Source organism: Natrix helvetica, assembly GCF_964273705.1.
Source record: "Natrix helvetica genome assembly, chromosome: 5".
NCBI lineage: Eukaryota > Metazoa > Chordata > Lepidosauria > Squamata > Natricidae > Natrix > Natrix helvetica.
The window spans coordinates 90,924,373-90,939,624 of NC_138551.1; the positions used below are offsets into that span (position 1 = coordinate 90,924,373).

General features: G+C 40.1%; 1 protein-coding gene across 1 annotated transcript; it reads right to left on the minus strand.

Moving 5' to 3' along the window:
- Window positions 1-2,587: 2,587 nt before the first annotated feature.
- On the minus strand, window positions 2,588-15,252 carry KIFBP (kinesin family binding protein). Its single transcript, XM_081953960.1, has 7 exons — window positions 14,777-15,252; window positions 12,021-12,119; window positions 8,987-9,063; window positions 8,724-8,907; window positions 7,523-7,607; window positions 5,924-6,033; window positions 2,588-3,983 (listed from the first exon to the last, which is right to left on the minus strand). The coding sequence occupies exons 1-7, from the start codon at window positions 15,167-15,169 to the stop codon at window positions 3,105-3,107; spliced, it is 1,827 nt and encodes a 608-aa protein (XP_081810086.1). The 5' UTR covers window positions 15,170-15,252; the 3' UTR covers window positions 2,588-3,104.

The window sequence follows — 15,252 nt, forward strand, 5'->3', positions numbered from 1 at the left end:
TAGCTGCTCGTTGTTTTGAGATATACTCTACACATTTATAAGCGCAGAACATTTGCAAGTTCTGAAAGAGGCACAAAATCAGCTCGATGTTGATTCACTGGGGATGGTTAAGATCTGGTTAATGGGTTATATATGGAACTTTAACAGATTAACATAGTTGGAAAGGACCTTGTAAGACATCTAGTCCAACTCCTGCCCAAGCAGGAGACTCTACACTATTTCTGATAGATGGCAGTCCAATCTCTTCTTAAAAGCCCCCAGTGATGAAGCCTCCACAACTTCTGAATGCTACTGTTCTGTTGATTGCTCTGTCACAAAAGTTCTTCTTATTTCCAGGTTGAATCTCTCCTTGTCCACTTTCCATCCATTATTCCTTGTCTCGCCTTCAATTTAATTAGCCTGAACCAGTAGTGAAAAAATGCTTTAAAAAGTGGGAAAAAAGGTTCCCACGATCTCATGGCACAGCTGAACCCCCCTCCCCACTTCTTAAAGCATTTTTAACTACCGATTTGGGTGAATAAGTAGTAAAAATGCTTTAAAAGTTTAAAAAGTTGGCCACGCCCACCCAGTCACATGACCCCCTCACCAAGCCACACCCAGAGAAACCAGTGGCAAGAAAATGTACATTTCACCAGTGGTTTGTTCCATCTTCACAGCAGAATTAATTGACTTGACTTACTATTTTAGCCATCAAAAAACCATGAAGATGTTGATCTTCCATGCTGGGCTAGGAAGTTGTGTGTGCGCGCGTGTGTGTGTGTGTTTGATTGGTCTGGCCCCTGGTGGGAAGGGTTGGTTTTTTTTATTCTCATGTAACGTCTACCGCTAATACATTGCCTCCCACCCCCTATGTTCTCAGTACTCAGTACTACTAGCACTTTGTTTTATACAAGTTAGAAACTCTTTATAGCAGAGTTGCCTCCACAATATAGGAGCCCTAACTCATGGCCTGCCAGAGCCTTGGAGTCTCCTTTATATTTCTCTGTGGAACAACCTTTTACATTGTTAGTTTTCATTTGTAACAAATCTGTAGTCATCTGCTTTTGTTTCCGACTGCAAACAAGATTTTTATATTTTTTTCTTTATTTTTATTTTTTAAAGATCAGTCTATTTTGCAAAATAGGAGATACGAATACATGGGAAAAATAGGTCTATAACCTGTTCCTTTTTTGTTGTTGTTGTTGGAGTCGTATTTTCTGCAATCGAGTTTGAAGCGGTGTCAGGCCTGTAGTTATATTCTTTTTAGGATCTTTGGCCTGCCACACTTTTTAATAATTCTCTATGCTGTTTCATTAGTGTAGTAGTTGGGAGGGGGGAATAGAAAGGAGTAGGATTGTAGAATGGATTGTTGACATTCTTTTGTAGAAGCCAAGGTCATCTTTTGTCTCAGCACCTCGACACCTGGCCGGAAGAAGATGGGTGTACATGCCAGCGTGGAAGATGATGATTGGAACATGTGATGGATTTGTGGGTGTGGGGAGAGATCATGAACTTTCAACTGGGTGAACCCAGAGCATGTACTTCCAGAGTTGGAATTTCCATAGCCGTGCTAACATGCCTGCGGAATAAATTGCACCTTAAAGGATGTTTTGCCTTGGACAATGATTTATTTCTGCATGGTATTTAGAACCCTAACAAGCGGTTTACCTTGAGTTTGTATTGTTTGTTCGTCTGTCCGTGTATTATTGTGCTTGAAGCTGAAGAAGTTATTGACAGGCAAGGCATTCTAGCAGACAATTTTGTGCACTATGCTTAGATCGAACCACAGGTGACTCAGTTCCAGATTGTCCAAGCCCAAAATTTCAAGCCTCATGGCATAGAGAATTCTATCGTGAGTAGAGTTATCTCGTGAAATACCTCTGGACCCGCCCAATCGTGTTAATGTTTGATATACAGTATGGGTTCCAGGTGAACAAGCTGTATTCAAGAATTGGTCTGGCAAAGATTTTGTATGCCCTAGTTAGCAATAACTTGCCACCTCTTGCCCTGTAGCACTGAGGCAGGTGGCTAGGGAAATCTGTTTCTCCTTCTCTTTCCCTAATAGAACTTTCCAGCCCATCTATATTATAGCTAATGAAGATTTTATATATCCCCAGGATGTTTGCATTATGGGCTAAGAATCTATTACTTTTAACTTTAGCACATTCAAACATCTATGCAATGTACACTTGAGCACTAATATCAATTGCTAGAGAATTGGAGTATATATCACTTCTAATGTATAGAAAAGGTTTTAAATATGTGGGAAACATCTTAACTTGAAATGTTACATTGCTACACAATGTAAAACTCTATACTCCGCTTGTCTCCCCAGTATTGGGAGGTTTTTTAATTTATCAATTTAAAAAATGAGATTCCTGAGGAATTAAGGTAAGGTTTTTTCCCCCCAATCAATTTCTCTCTTCCTCCTGCTTTAAATATCTTTCCCAGGGCTAGGATTATGCAAAATGGGAACAAATGAACATTTGTAAATTTTAAGGCGCAGTGAAAAAAAGGCCCCAACCTATAGCTGAAGAGAATATTTAAAAAAGAAGAAATTAAGAGACAGTTTCCACTGCTGTGAACAGATTATTTCGCACCCAAAAGATGCCAAGAGATTTTTCCCATCAAGTATGTTTATTTATAGATTCCTCTAAAAGGGGAGAGAAGGACAACATATACAAAAATGACACAATTAAATTAGCGATTTGTTAACAAAAATCTTAAAATCTAAATCTGGATCAGAGCCACACAGCCAAGTGCCTAAGTTATGCTGATAGCTAGGACTGTACAAAACGTTCCCTAGTATAGGAAATAGCTAGAAAGCAACACTGCAGCTGGGAACTGGCCATGCAGTGGCAGGAGAAAAATATAAGGCAGGAAGGCTTGCATGTGAGAAGGGTGCAGAGCATCAGTTGACCACTCACTGTATATTTAATATTGAAGTATGGGAGAGCAACTACACTGGACAGTTTTCAGTCTGAAATAGGTTCCATGCTGCCTGTCACAGCAAGCATTTGCAAGAAAAGTTGTTCAATTACTACAAAGAAACTGCCGTTAAGGGACACTCTCTTTTTAGACAGACATCATATTAATATTGCACACTGCCATGGAGAGAAAAGAAGTTATGTGGAAGTTAAAAGCTTTGCTTTTAGCCTTTCCATTCTGGTTGGAAGAAGGTCAACCATTTCTTTACTCAGTTCTAGCTCAGTTTCAATAGCTTGGACCGCATCTGTGTGCTTCTCACAATAATCCACTAGAAATGAGTAATATTCCAAAGAGGTCTGCATATTCTCGAGCTGCTTTTTGCCATCTGCAGTGATAAGCTTGCCATAAAGGCGTGCAATATGGAATTTGGCCACCATTGCAGGGCGTAGGACATCTTCCTCAAGGATCTCTGGGAAGATCTTATCAGGGTTCCTCAGTGAATCTAAGAAGAGCTCATAGAATTTCATGGCCATCTGAGCCAGCGAATTTATTTTCTTGACTGTGTGGGAGTCAAGCTCTTCTAGTTTATTGCCAATGGCCACTTTTAAATCCATCATCTCATAATAGGTATCTGCCAATTCAAACTGAAGTTGCCTAGTGAGTAGCAGATAATACTGAGGATTTAAGCCGGAGTACAGTGGCTCCAGCATATCGATCCTACGCTTATGCATCTTGCAACGCCTCTCAAAATCATCTTCAAAGAAAGCCAGCACTTTAAATAAAGCACTGTGGTCTTGGATAATTTCAATGTGATCCGTGACATACCCATCTACCTGAAAGAATTCTTTGGCTTCATTGACATAGTTCTGACCTACTAAGAAGACTTCTCGGGCTTCTTTGAAGTCTAATGGAAAAATACAGCTCACTTTCTCTTCCATGGCCAAAATAGAATCACACAAATCACTCGTTCCAAAAAGAACAGCTTTCTTTCTTTCTTTTTCCTTCTCATCCTCCTCTTTTTCCTGCTGGGCTTTCAGTTCCACTTGCCTGTCTGGATCCAGCTCACCAATATTATCCTAAAAATCAGCAGAATTGATTTTTAAACAATGGCTTGAATGTCACAGAATTAATTCCTTACATAAGGACAGCTCTAAGTTCTTAGTACGACAAAGACCACTCCAATTGTTTATAATTTCAATGAGACCAGTTCCAACATTTTTTTCTTCTTTTCCCCATAAGGAGTTTCCTATCTTTTCATTTGCAATTTGAAACTCTACAGCTAAGCTTTGCAACAATACTTACAAACTAGTTTCTCAGACTTCACTCGAATAACGTATTATCACAACTAAAATAGATGAATTAAAATTAGAATTACATCTAAAGGAAAGTCTCATAAAGCAGTACACTTCACACTTGCAGTTAATGTGAATGTTTGTGAAATGCTGACTTATTCACATCTGCCAAGATACCTGGAAATATATTTTGGTAGCCTGACAAGTATCCATCCTGCTTGAAAAGAAATTAACAGACCACTATGAATGAGTCCTGCTTAATGCCTGCTGATTTGGTTGTGCCCCGATTCCACCTGAGGCCTTGATTTATTTATTGTATTGTATGTACTAGATATTCAAATATGATATTTTTCCAATCGTTCAACAGAAATAATCCGAAACTCTTTTTTTATCTGACTTGGGAAACAAAACACAGAGGGAGCGGTTGTTGGCCATGCCTGCTATCAGGAGGTGCCAGGAAAACAATCCAAGCAGTGTGAGTTACTATGGTAATGATTGCATTACCATTCTATACAAACATAGCCAATTCTTTAATAAGAAAGCAGTACTTTTGCTAAGAGCGATTTGCTGCTTTAGATGCACATAGTACAGTTCAACAATCTCGCAGCCCTTTGGTTCTGCATAAGGATTCTTTTTCAATTTCTAAATGCATATTTAGACACAGAAACAGCCAAGCATTATAATCTATGAAGAAACTGTGACTAATTATTAGGCTGAAAGCAAAAATTATTTAAAACATCTATTTAAACTCAAAAGTAGTAGAATGGGCAAAATCTACCATCACACATTCGTATATTTTTCTTTTAACTATATTTGATGCTGCCTTTTTTGTACTTATAGTTGATAGATATACAATTAAGAGTTTGTTACAGAAACAGAAGCCCATATATGCTTTTATATGCTACACTTAATTTCTAGAACCTAACTACTAATTCCTATCTTTGTAGATGTAGCAGATACCTCGAGAATGATGTGGCTTACAAGCATCCAAAACTGGCCCATAGCCTCCCCTTCTTATTGTCTGCCTGAGAAATTAGGCCTAAGAAAACTCATAGGATTCCCCCCCCCCTTTTTTTTTAAAACCCTAACATTCACTTCTGCTCCCCTGATATCTTATCCCATAGCAAACAGGGTTTTTTTGTAATGTCGTCTACTGCTGCAAAGGGGTGGGGAAGAGTTTTGAATGAGATGTTTGTACCATGCTTCATGGCAGGAGTAAATGAATATGCATGTAAGATATGATAATTGCTTCATAGGGAGCCGAGGTAGCGCAGTGGTTAGAGTGCAGGCTACTTCAGTTGACTGCTAGCTGCAGTTCAACAGTTCAAATCTCACCAGGCTCAAGGTTGACTCCGTCTTCCATCCTTCCGAGGTGGGTAAAATGAGGACCCCGATTGTTGGGGGCAATAGGCTGACTCTGTAAACTGCTTAGAGAGGGCTGTAAAAGCACTATGAAGGGGTATATACTGTAAGTCTAAGTGCTATTGCTATATATGAGAAAAAATGAATTCTACATTCACATTTTTGCTCCTTTGTCCTGATCCAGTTATTGGTACAGAACTGCTACTGAAAATTAGTCTTAAAGTAATGTAGGGTTAGGATGAAATAGGCTCCCTCTCTCTTAAGGCTTCAGTTTCAGTAGGAGATGTATAATTATTTAGGTTTATAGTTACAAAAGTAAACAGCAACAAATGACAGTTATTTGCATATGTTCTCTTGCATACCTCAAGCAGCTTTCGGGCTTCCTGTAACAGGTTCAAACAGTATTTAATCCAACACCTCGCAATTTCAGCTTTTTTCTGTCGAAGATCTTGCTGGTCTTGTTCGGATTCGTCTGATTTTAAAAATATAGCATGTGTTAAGCTGGCCCCCTCCAGTTAAGACCTGGAAGAGTTTTCTCAAGAAAAGAACATTTCAAAATCCCAACTTTCATTCTTAATAGTTATACAAGTGCCATAAAGAAAGGCCGATTATATAGCCAAAATCTGATTCTGAAACTATTCCATATACTGGCATTGATCGATTTCATGACACTTTCTTGGCTCTGCGAATTTCCATTTGGGAAAAGCAGAATATAAACACAATTTAGAAGTGAAACATACCCTGTTTCCCTGAAAATAAGACTCCCTGGATAATAAGCTCAATTTGGCTTTTGAGCGCATGCGCTAAAATAAGCCCTCCCCTAAAATATTTAAATGCATGTGCTGCTGGTCCCTGCCATTTCCTGGGGGGGGGGGAACATGCAACACGCACCCCACATGCACCTGCCATCCACACAGAATGGCCTTGCAGAGGCCGCTCCTGCAAACCCTAGCTGTCGTGCCCCTTCTCTTAGTGGCAGCCGCAAAAAGAATGGCAGGCCCAGCAAGACCGTGCCAGAAATAAAGACAGAACATCTGGCCCTCTCTGGATCAGCTGATTCGAAGGCCACGGGCCGAGGTTAAGGGGCCTCCTGTACGTCAAAAATAATAAGACCTTCCCAAACATAAGGCCAAGCACTTATTTCAGGGGTCAAAAGGAAATAAGACCTTGTCTTATTTTCGGGAAAACACAGTATTTTTCCTAATAGGATTAAAATAATTTAAATCAATTTCTATATCAACCCTCTAAATAAAAATAATACATAAAACGAGCAGAGTGTATTGCAAATATAAATTATATTAATAAAGGAACCTATGAAATGTTTTCTTCATTCCTTCTGCCTAAAGGCAAAATAGCAGAGCCATTTTCCCCTTAGCATTAGCATGGCAGTAGCCTAAATCCATACCAAAACCTTCACAACGATATAAACATAACGATGAAAATGAAGTCTTATTTGTCTTACTTGTAACCAACCTTCTCAATGTACCTGAATATTTAAAACAATGTAAAAATTACTAGGGATAGCCAAAAGCATACACAGTGTAAGTTTCCCTCACTTCACTTTCCTGTTACTTAATTTTTGGGCCAGGGTAGATTTTAGAGGAAATGGCCGCTACAAGAGTACGTCTGGCTCATGGTGAAATTTCCTCTCAAGCTGCTATTTTTCTCTCTGACCGTTTCTACTCCTACTGGCTGATGCAAGAGAAACAGTAGAGGCAAAAACATTTATAAGCCATCTGAAGAAATTCTAGTTTGGTAAAAGGAGATATTTATACTTTTTTTTTCTGAAGTGAAGCCTCATTTTAATGTTACAAAAATCAACTCGATGCTGAAACTGATTGGATGAGACAGAGATGAAGGGGAACAATGGCTGGAGTCAAGAAAAGAAAGCAAGGCATTTAGCATTGAGACTAAGCCAAAATCAATATCACCCCAGTTAAAACTGGAATGAGGATACTTACTGTCTTCTGCAGATGGCATCTGTCCAGCTTGGCCAATGATGACACTGGCAGCTGCTAAACAATGCCTGGATTCCATGAAACATTGCTGTAGGGAAATGATATAACGGTGCTTGTTTTGGGACCATAATACGCTCCTAGATTTCATTTAAAATACTTTAATGTTAGCATTCTGAAATTAGATGACCTACTATGTTGCTTAACCTTATAGCTGAAAAACCAGATAGCAAATAAAATTTTGCCTGCATAAAAATTGCTCCAAAAGAGAACATCATTCAAAAATGAAAAAGTATTTATACGCTTGTCACCACCAATGTTTTGCTACTTAAGACATTATTGAGTATAACCTTCTTATATAAAAGCCAGAGACTCTAAAAAGGCAATAGCACTTTTTGCCAAATATCTTTATTATATTCTTTTATTAGTCTTTGACCAGCCTTTATAATAAAAAGTACAGTAAAATAATGGTTTAATAACAATTAGTTCTTAAGAAATGGAAAACATGAGAGATTAAAACAGCATGTCCACTTAAAAAAAATTTGCACAGCTGTTTGACATGGTAAAAAAATTGGCCACCTGATTTGTAAGTGTCCCTTAAAAATAATACACACAATCTGCATGGCCCTTTTATTTGGAAATGATTGGTGCAATCAAGGTGTGTCTTGGGGCATCATACAAGAGGCACCATATGTGAACACAGGCAACTTGCAGTTATTTTTGTGAAGGAAAGTGTATATAACAGTATACAGAACAAGAGAGATGGAAAATACTATTATTTCATCTCTGTCAATAAGAATTAAATCATCTCTACTTTTGGGGAGATAAACATGCTGCCCGAATCCTAAAATGTAAGATAATTTCTGTAGCAATATTTTACTGATCTGTGTGCAAGGGCATGTGGACATAAATATGTGCATCTATTTTATATCGTAGTCTTAAAATAAAGCTCACTACACTAATATATTCTTTAACATTTGTCAATTAAACAGTATTATTTTGAGATTTCATAGCTACTCTTATTGAATATGTCTAATTATATATGCATTACTGACTCAGCTTTGATCAAAATGTAGGAAAACAAGTTATGTAACTGAAAATCAATGTCAGATCTATTTGCTTGGCAAAATAATTTTAACAGCAATCATCCTTTTAATATTTTGATTTAACAAATAAGATACACAGAAGAAAAGACTGAAATAATTACCTTGGTGAGATAATATTGAGACAAAATGGCTGCATTGAGAGCCCATTCTATTGGGTAGTAGCCACTATACTCAAGCTGCCGTTTGAGAGTGGTGTGGCAATACTGGGCAGCTTTTTCAGTCATTTCCAGGTGTTGGTAGACTTGGGCCAGATAATACAGTGTATGAGTATAGACTTTCTCAAACCTGGAGAAACAACGTCTTAGTTTAATGATACAAAATAAACTCTTTCACCAATTTCCATTTTATTTTTTAACTCACCCACCTTTTTGATCGCTCTTGGTCTGAATGTTTCTCTTCCATCATGAAGTGCTCGCTGGAATCAAGTGGAGGATTCCCATTCTGCAAAACACAGTATGTGCTAAAGATAACATATAGCAAACTTGTGCTCGCTCTGCTGGCTGCATTGGGGTACTACGGCAAAACCTGTTTAGAACTAGGATACACTCTAAGGCAGAGGTGTCAACCTCCATTTCATTGAGGGCCGCATCAGGGTTGTGTTTGACCTTGGGGGGGGGGGATGGACGTGGCCAGGGTGGATGTGGCCAGATGGACATCACTCGTGTAAGGAGTGCCTGTGGTGGTCTGAGCACTTTGCTAGTTAAAACAAGCTCCCAAGCGCCGTTTTCGGCTGCGATGGCCTCCTGCAACCCTCTGCCAGTGAAAATGGAGCACAGGAGTGCTGCATGCGGCCCTCCCAAGCTCTGTTTTTGCTGGCAGAGACACCGCCAGCTGGTCCTTCATTGTTTCCAGGGTGATGCTGCAGGCCAGATCTAAGCACTCTGGAGGACCTGATCCATCCCCCGAGCCTTGACACCCCTGCTCCAAAGAATCACTCCAAACATATAAACAAAATAAAATAGCAGAAATTAGACAATTCAATTGTTTCTCTTCAGGAGAAAAAAATATTTCAATTTATATGACTGCCCATCTCAAATTCATGACCCCAGGCAGCTAACAATAGTTAAGAACTCTAACCAAAATACAAAGCAATAAAAAAGAGACATAAAAATAACAAAACTGGCTCTACTACCCATCCAGATCACTGAGCTTTATTGCATAGCATACACTACTAGTCAAATAGGTTTAACATATATTCCGTCTTCCTTATTCCAACGAAAGAGAACTGATAGAAAGGTAACATTTTAAAACCAAGGACAGGTAATCTAGCACCTAGAGATATCAATATGCACATGACCTTTTCTGCCCTTAAGTACTTAAAGTAATAAAAATAAATAACTTAAAAACTGGTATACTTAAAAGTAAAACATTAACATCAAGCATAATCTTGTTTACAAGAATTCCTTCTTGATCGCACATAATTTACAGGCTTAAAAAAGTTGGGTTGCTGCATTCCAATACTTTACAGGTAGCCCTCGACTTACAATCACAATTGAACCCAAAATTTCCATCGTTAAGCAAGACAGTTTTAAGTGAGTTTTGCCCCATTTTTTGCAAAACAACAAAAGCACTGTAAAGTGGTATATAAGTCTAAGTGCTATTGCTATTTTATGAGCTTTCTTGAAACAGTTGTTAAATGAATCACTGTAGTTAAGTTAGTAACAAGGTTGTAAGGTGAATCTGGCTTCCCCCTTGACTTCGTCAGGTCCCAAAAGATGAACCACATGACCCCAGGATACTCATAAATATGAGTCAGTTGTCAAACATCTGAATTTTGATCACATACTACGGGGATGCTGCATTGGTCATAAGTGTGAAAAATAATAGTAAATCACTTTTTCAATGCCATTGTAACTTTGAATCGTCACTAAATGAACTGTTGTTAAGTCTAGGACCACCTGTACTAATGAACTGAGTAACATACTGTATTTTTTGGACTATAAGATGCACCAGAGTATAAGACGCACCAAGATTTTGAAGTGGTAAATTAAAAAAGTTTTTGCACTCTGCAGGCCTCCCAAATCCTCGGCATGCCTCATTTTTTGTGAAAAACAGGGCATGCGGAGAGTTTGAGAGGCCTGCAAAGTGCTCCTGGGGACTGGCAAGGTAAAAATGAGCAAAAAATGGCAATTTTTCGCAAAAACGGGCCTGTTTTTTGCAAAAAACATGGCATGCGTAGGCTTTGGGAGGCTTGTAGAGTGCTCCTGGGAGTTGGTGGGGGGACAAAAATGGCCCATTTTTTGCTCGTTTTTGCCCTCCCTACCCCCCAGGAGCACTTTGCAGGCCTCCCAAAGCCCATGCATGTCCATTTTTGTGAAGGGGGTGGGCTTTCGGGAGGTGAAAAATGCTGCATTCAGTGTACAAGACGCACCCAGATTTTCACCCTCTTTTTGGGGGGGGGGGGGAGGGTGTGTCTTATACTCCGAAAAATACAGTAATTTGTATTATAGTACATGGTTTGGTAATCCATCAGAATGAAAGGCAGACCAAACATTTGTAAATCAAAAGAAAAACAGAAAGGTCCAAATGGAATGCTTTTTTTTAACCTCTATTAGGGAGCATCCAATCAGATATGATCCTGTAGAATTTGGATACACTTCTATGGAGTGGAATGACATAAAGATAATAACAGATCTGGTACCGAAAAGACCACTAATGAGTAAACTCATGTAAAAGATGAAGCCTGGCAGAGAACCCATTAAAACTGTATTTGAAGAACTGGCGTGTTACTTCTAGTTGAAGAAAATTCAGTTACATAAGACCTGAACAATAACACAAACCAAGTGAAATATTTTCTACATTCATATGCATTTATTCACCAAGTTTCTGCTATAATTCATTAAAATATGTCTGAAAATGTCTCCTGGGGTAGCTCGAAATATAAATAGAGCCAAAAATGGCTATAGCAATAGGTCCATTGTGCTAATGTAACAATATAACAAAATCAACTGATTGTAATGCATGGTGAGTCTGGCCCCATTACAAAGTGCTTTATAAAAAAAACAATGAAATTTGATTGTTCTTTGTAGCATTATAGCCACACAACAATACTCTTACTGGAATATTTCAATACAACTGGTAAAACTAACAGAAGTAATGGTAAGATTGTTTTGGAAATGCTTTAATAGTTAAAATGTTTAAACTGTTAATGCAATTTAATGTTGCATGGACACTAATATTCTAAGCATTTTTTGTACTGATGTTTAAATACCAATCCTTTTTTGCAATTGCAACATTTGATACCTCAGCTACATTTAGCTATCAATTTTCAAAAGCATGACACATAAGAGGAAAACCTTTAAAAATCTTTGCACGCATTTTTCTCAGAAAACTCAATCATCCACATAAGTAGCCAAGGAATACCACAAAATTATGAAGTAAACCGATTCACATATTACCTCTTTCATGTACTGATTATATAAAGCCTCTGCAGATTCCAGATACGTCTGTGCTGTTTTAATGTCATTTCTTTCTGACCAGAGGATACCCAGATTATTCTAAAAAACACGAACAAGTGTGTTATTTTTTAAAATGATAAATGGCACAAAATAGATAACCTGAAACTGAAATTATATAGGAGTGATATGGGGATCATTTCAGAAACAAATACTATATGAACTGCACTAAACAGAAATGCACTAGAGTCGAGAACGGCTAGCACATATGTGCAAGGGGAACCTTTACGTTTACCTTTAAACAGAAATACTAGAATCATTTCAAGTACTGGAAACATTTCATGCTTTATTCAGGAAAAACTCCTAGGAAACAAGCTGTATTTGATGTCAATTTTACCTACCAGGAGCAGTAAAAAGTATCTAAAATTTTGCATCAGATAATTATTTTCAATTCTATAATTTTAAGGAAAATATTGGATAGTTGAAGGCATAATTTAAACAGGATGTTACTAACTATGGTTCCTTATTGTTCAATGTTATTTGGCAGGAAATAAAGGAATTTTTAATAATGTAATGCATAAAATTCCTGACTGCCCAGAATGATCCTGTGAATAACTGAACAGGCATTCAACTCTGCCTTCAACAGCACAGGATATTCCTAAACTGTGGATGGAAACGATGCTCACTTCCCACAGAGCAGTATATGCTAGTTCCCTTATTGCCAGTCTACTGCCTGTATGCTAGATAGAACAGCTGAACTTCCTTGATGACTAACAGAAACACAGAATTGATGACAGCAAAGAGACACAGCATGCTAGACTGATACCATTCCCCCCCCACCCCACCCCCCCACCCCCAAACCCTTATGTCACCTAGAATAGATATTTCTTTTGCAGGCTTCCAGTATGAAATAGGGAAAAATATTCTAATCATTAAATGGTAAAGTTCTTATTCTGATTTGTGAAAGATGCAAAGGAGCCACCCCCTGTCACTTGGTCTCTTATTAAGCAAATTCTAAAGCTCTATCCCCACCGGGTAACCCCTTTGAGGAATTGATCAAGGCAATACTGCAGTCTTGCAATCAAAGCTTGCAACAGATCATTAAAACACTGAAAACAATAGGCCTGTGAACACTGAAACACCATCCACATTGCAATATTCTGCTTTTACCAGCTCAATACAGACTAAAGTCTTATTACCCAACTCTCAAAATTTTGCATCACTGTCCAGCGGGGCCCTTTTATAACTCAGTATTTTCTTTTACTATTCGAAAATACACAAACATGTAAGAGCCAACATGTAAGTCCTCAACACACTCCTCCATACAGGACTGCCTGATGGGCACGTGCCTGTGGGTCCCACAAGCATAGGGGCCCCATACTAATCTGCGTACGTTAACCCTTCAATGCACCTTGTATCATAGAAATACAGCAACACGTTTATTACATTTTACTGCATTTTTAAAAATTAATAGGTAAAGGTTCCCCTCGCACATATGTGCTAGTCGTTCCCGACTCTAGAGGGCAGTGCTCATATCTGTTTCAAAGCCGAAGAGGCAGCGCTGTCTGAAGACGTCTCTGTGATCATGTGGCTGGCATGACTAAATGCAAAGACGCACAGAGCGCTGTTGCCTTCCCTCCAAAGGTGGTTCCTATTTTTCTACTTGGATTTTTACCTGCTTTCGGGTTGCTAGGTTGGCAGAAGCTGGGACAAGTAACGGGAGCTCACTCCATTACGCGGAGCTAGGGATTCGAACCGCTGAAGTGCCAACTTTTCTGATTGACAAGCTCAGCGTCTTAGCCACTGGGCCACCGTGTTCCTTTTTAATTAATACTAACATGCAAATACAGGTTTAATTTTATCAACCATTTACATTTTTTATTCCTGGGAGTAGTTGTCATAGGGGTCCCAGTATACACTGCTTTGCCAGGGGGCCCACCATGCTGTTAAGACAGCCCTGCCTCCAAACAGGCCTTCTGACTTCAAAAACTCCACTCATTGGGAAATTCTGAGAGTCAGTCGATACATGTCAAAGCAGCCCAGGTTCCTGGGTCTGAGCTGGCTGGCTAAGGGAAAAAGCTTGCAGAATGCAATACTTCCATCCCCGTCTTACTGTATATTGGATGCTGTGCCCCCTCCCCAATCCTAGCACCCTCGTCCCCAAATGAAGCACACCATCACTCTGCTAAACAACTAATTCCCTCACCACTGTCAAAGTATTCACTAAGGCTGCTTTGCTTTTACTATTAGTCTTCTCATCGTTCCTATCACCCATCTCCTCCCACTTATGATTGCAGGACTGTAACTTTGTTGCTTGTATCCTTACTATTTATGTAGATTTGTATTGTTTCCTGATTGCTTATTTCTACCCTATGACTATCATTAAGTGTTGTACCTTATGATTCTTGATGAATGTATCTTTTCTTTTATGTACCCTGTGAGCATAGGCACCAAAGACAAATTCCTTGTGTGTCCAATCACATTTGGCTAATAAAGAATCCTCTCCTATCCAATCCTATATTCTATCCTCTATCTTATCCTATCCTCTGTTCTATCCTCCTATCCTCTATCCTGTCCTGTCCTGTCCTATCCTATATTCTATCTCCTCTCCTATCCCATCTCCTCTCCTACATCCTATCCGCCCCTGCCTCCCCACCTTGGCTGCCTCCCCCAGATGTGCCGGGGGACGCTCCCATCCGCTCTAGGCGGGCGGGCAGGGCAGGCTCCGGCTTGAGGTGGGAGGGTGGTCCTTCCCGCACCTGGGCTTGGATGTAGAGGGAGACGCAGTCACGGGAGAGGCGGTGTCGCTCCAGCAGCTGCAGGCACTTGACAAGGTGCTCCTCGCCGGCGGAGCACTCCTGGGTGTCGGTGTGGTTCACCCCCAGCTCGTATTCCACCACGGCCAGCCGCACCGCGCGGAGCCGCTGCTCGCCCTCGGACGCCGCCGCCTCCTCCTCCTCCTCCTCCTGGCCAGGGCCGCGAGCGCCTTCGGCCTCCCCGGCGCCCAGCAGCTGCTTCAGGCCTTCGAGCAGCTCCCGCGCGCCGTACTTGGAGCGGTAGGGGTCGGTGTCCGGGTCCTTCTTGGACTCCACGTAGGAGAGGTTGAGGGCGCTGTGGAAAGTCTCGCACAGCGAGGCCCACTCGGCCGCCATTTGCCCGCTCTCGGCGCTACCTTCACGGAGGACGCCGCTTGCAGCTGCTCTCGGCTGGCGTCGCCGGACCCTCCCCCCTCCCG

Coding starts and splice junctions, on each gene's coding strand:
- KIFBP (XM_081953960.1), bottom strand. CDS start 15,169: ATGGCGGCCGAGTGGGCCTCGCTGTGCGAGACTTTCCACAGCGCCCTC. Junction 7,608..8,723: donor CTCAATATTATCTCACCAAG/GTAATTATTTCA, acceptor ATTTCCCTACAG/CAATGTTTCATGGAATCCAG. Junction 6,034..7,522: donor GATGCCATCTGCAGAAGACA/GTAAGTATCCTC, acceptor TTTTAAAATCAG/ACGAATCCGAACAAGACCAG.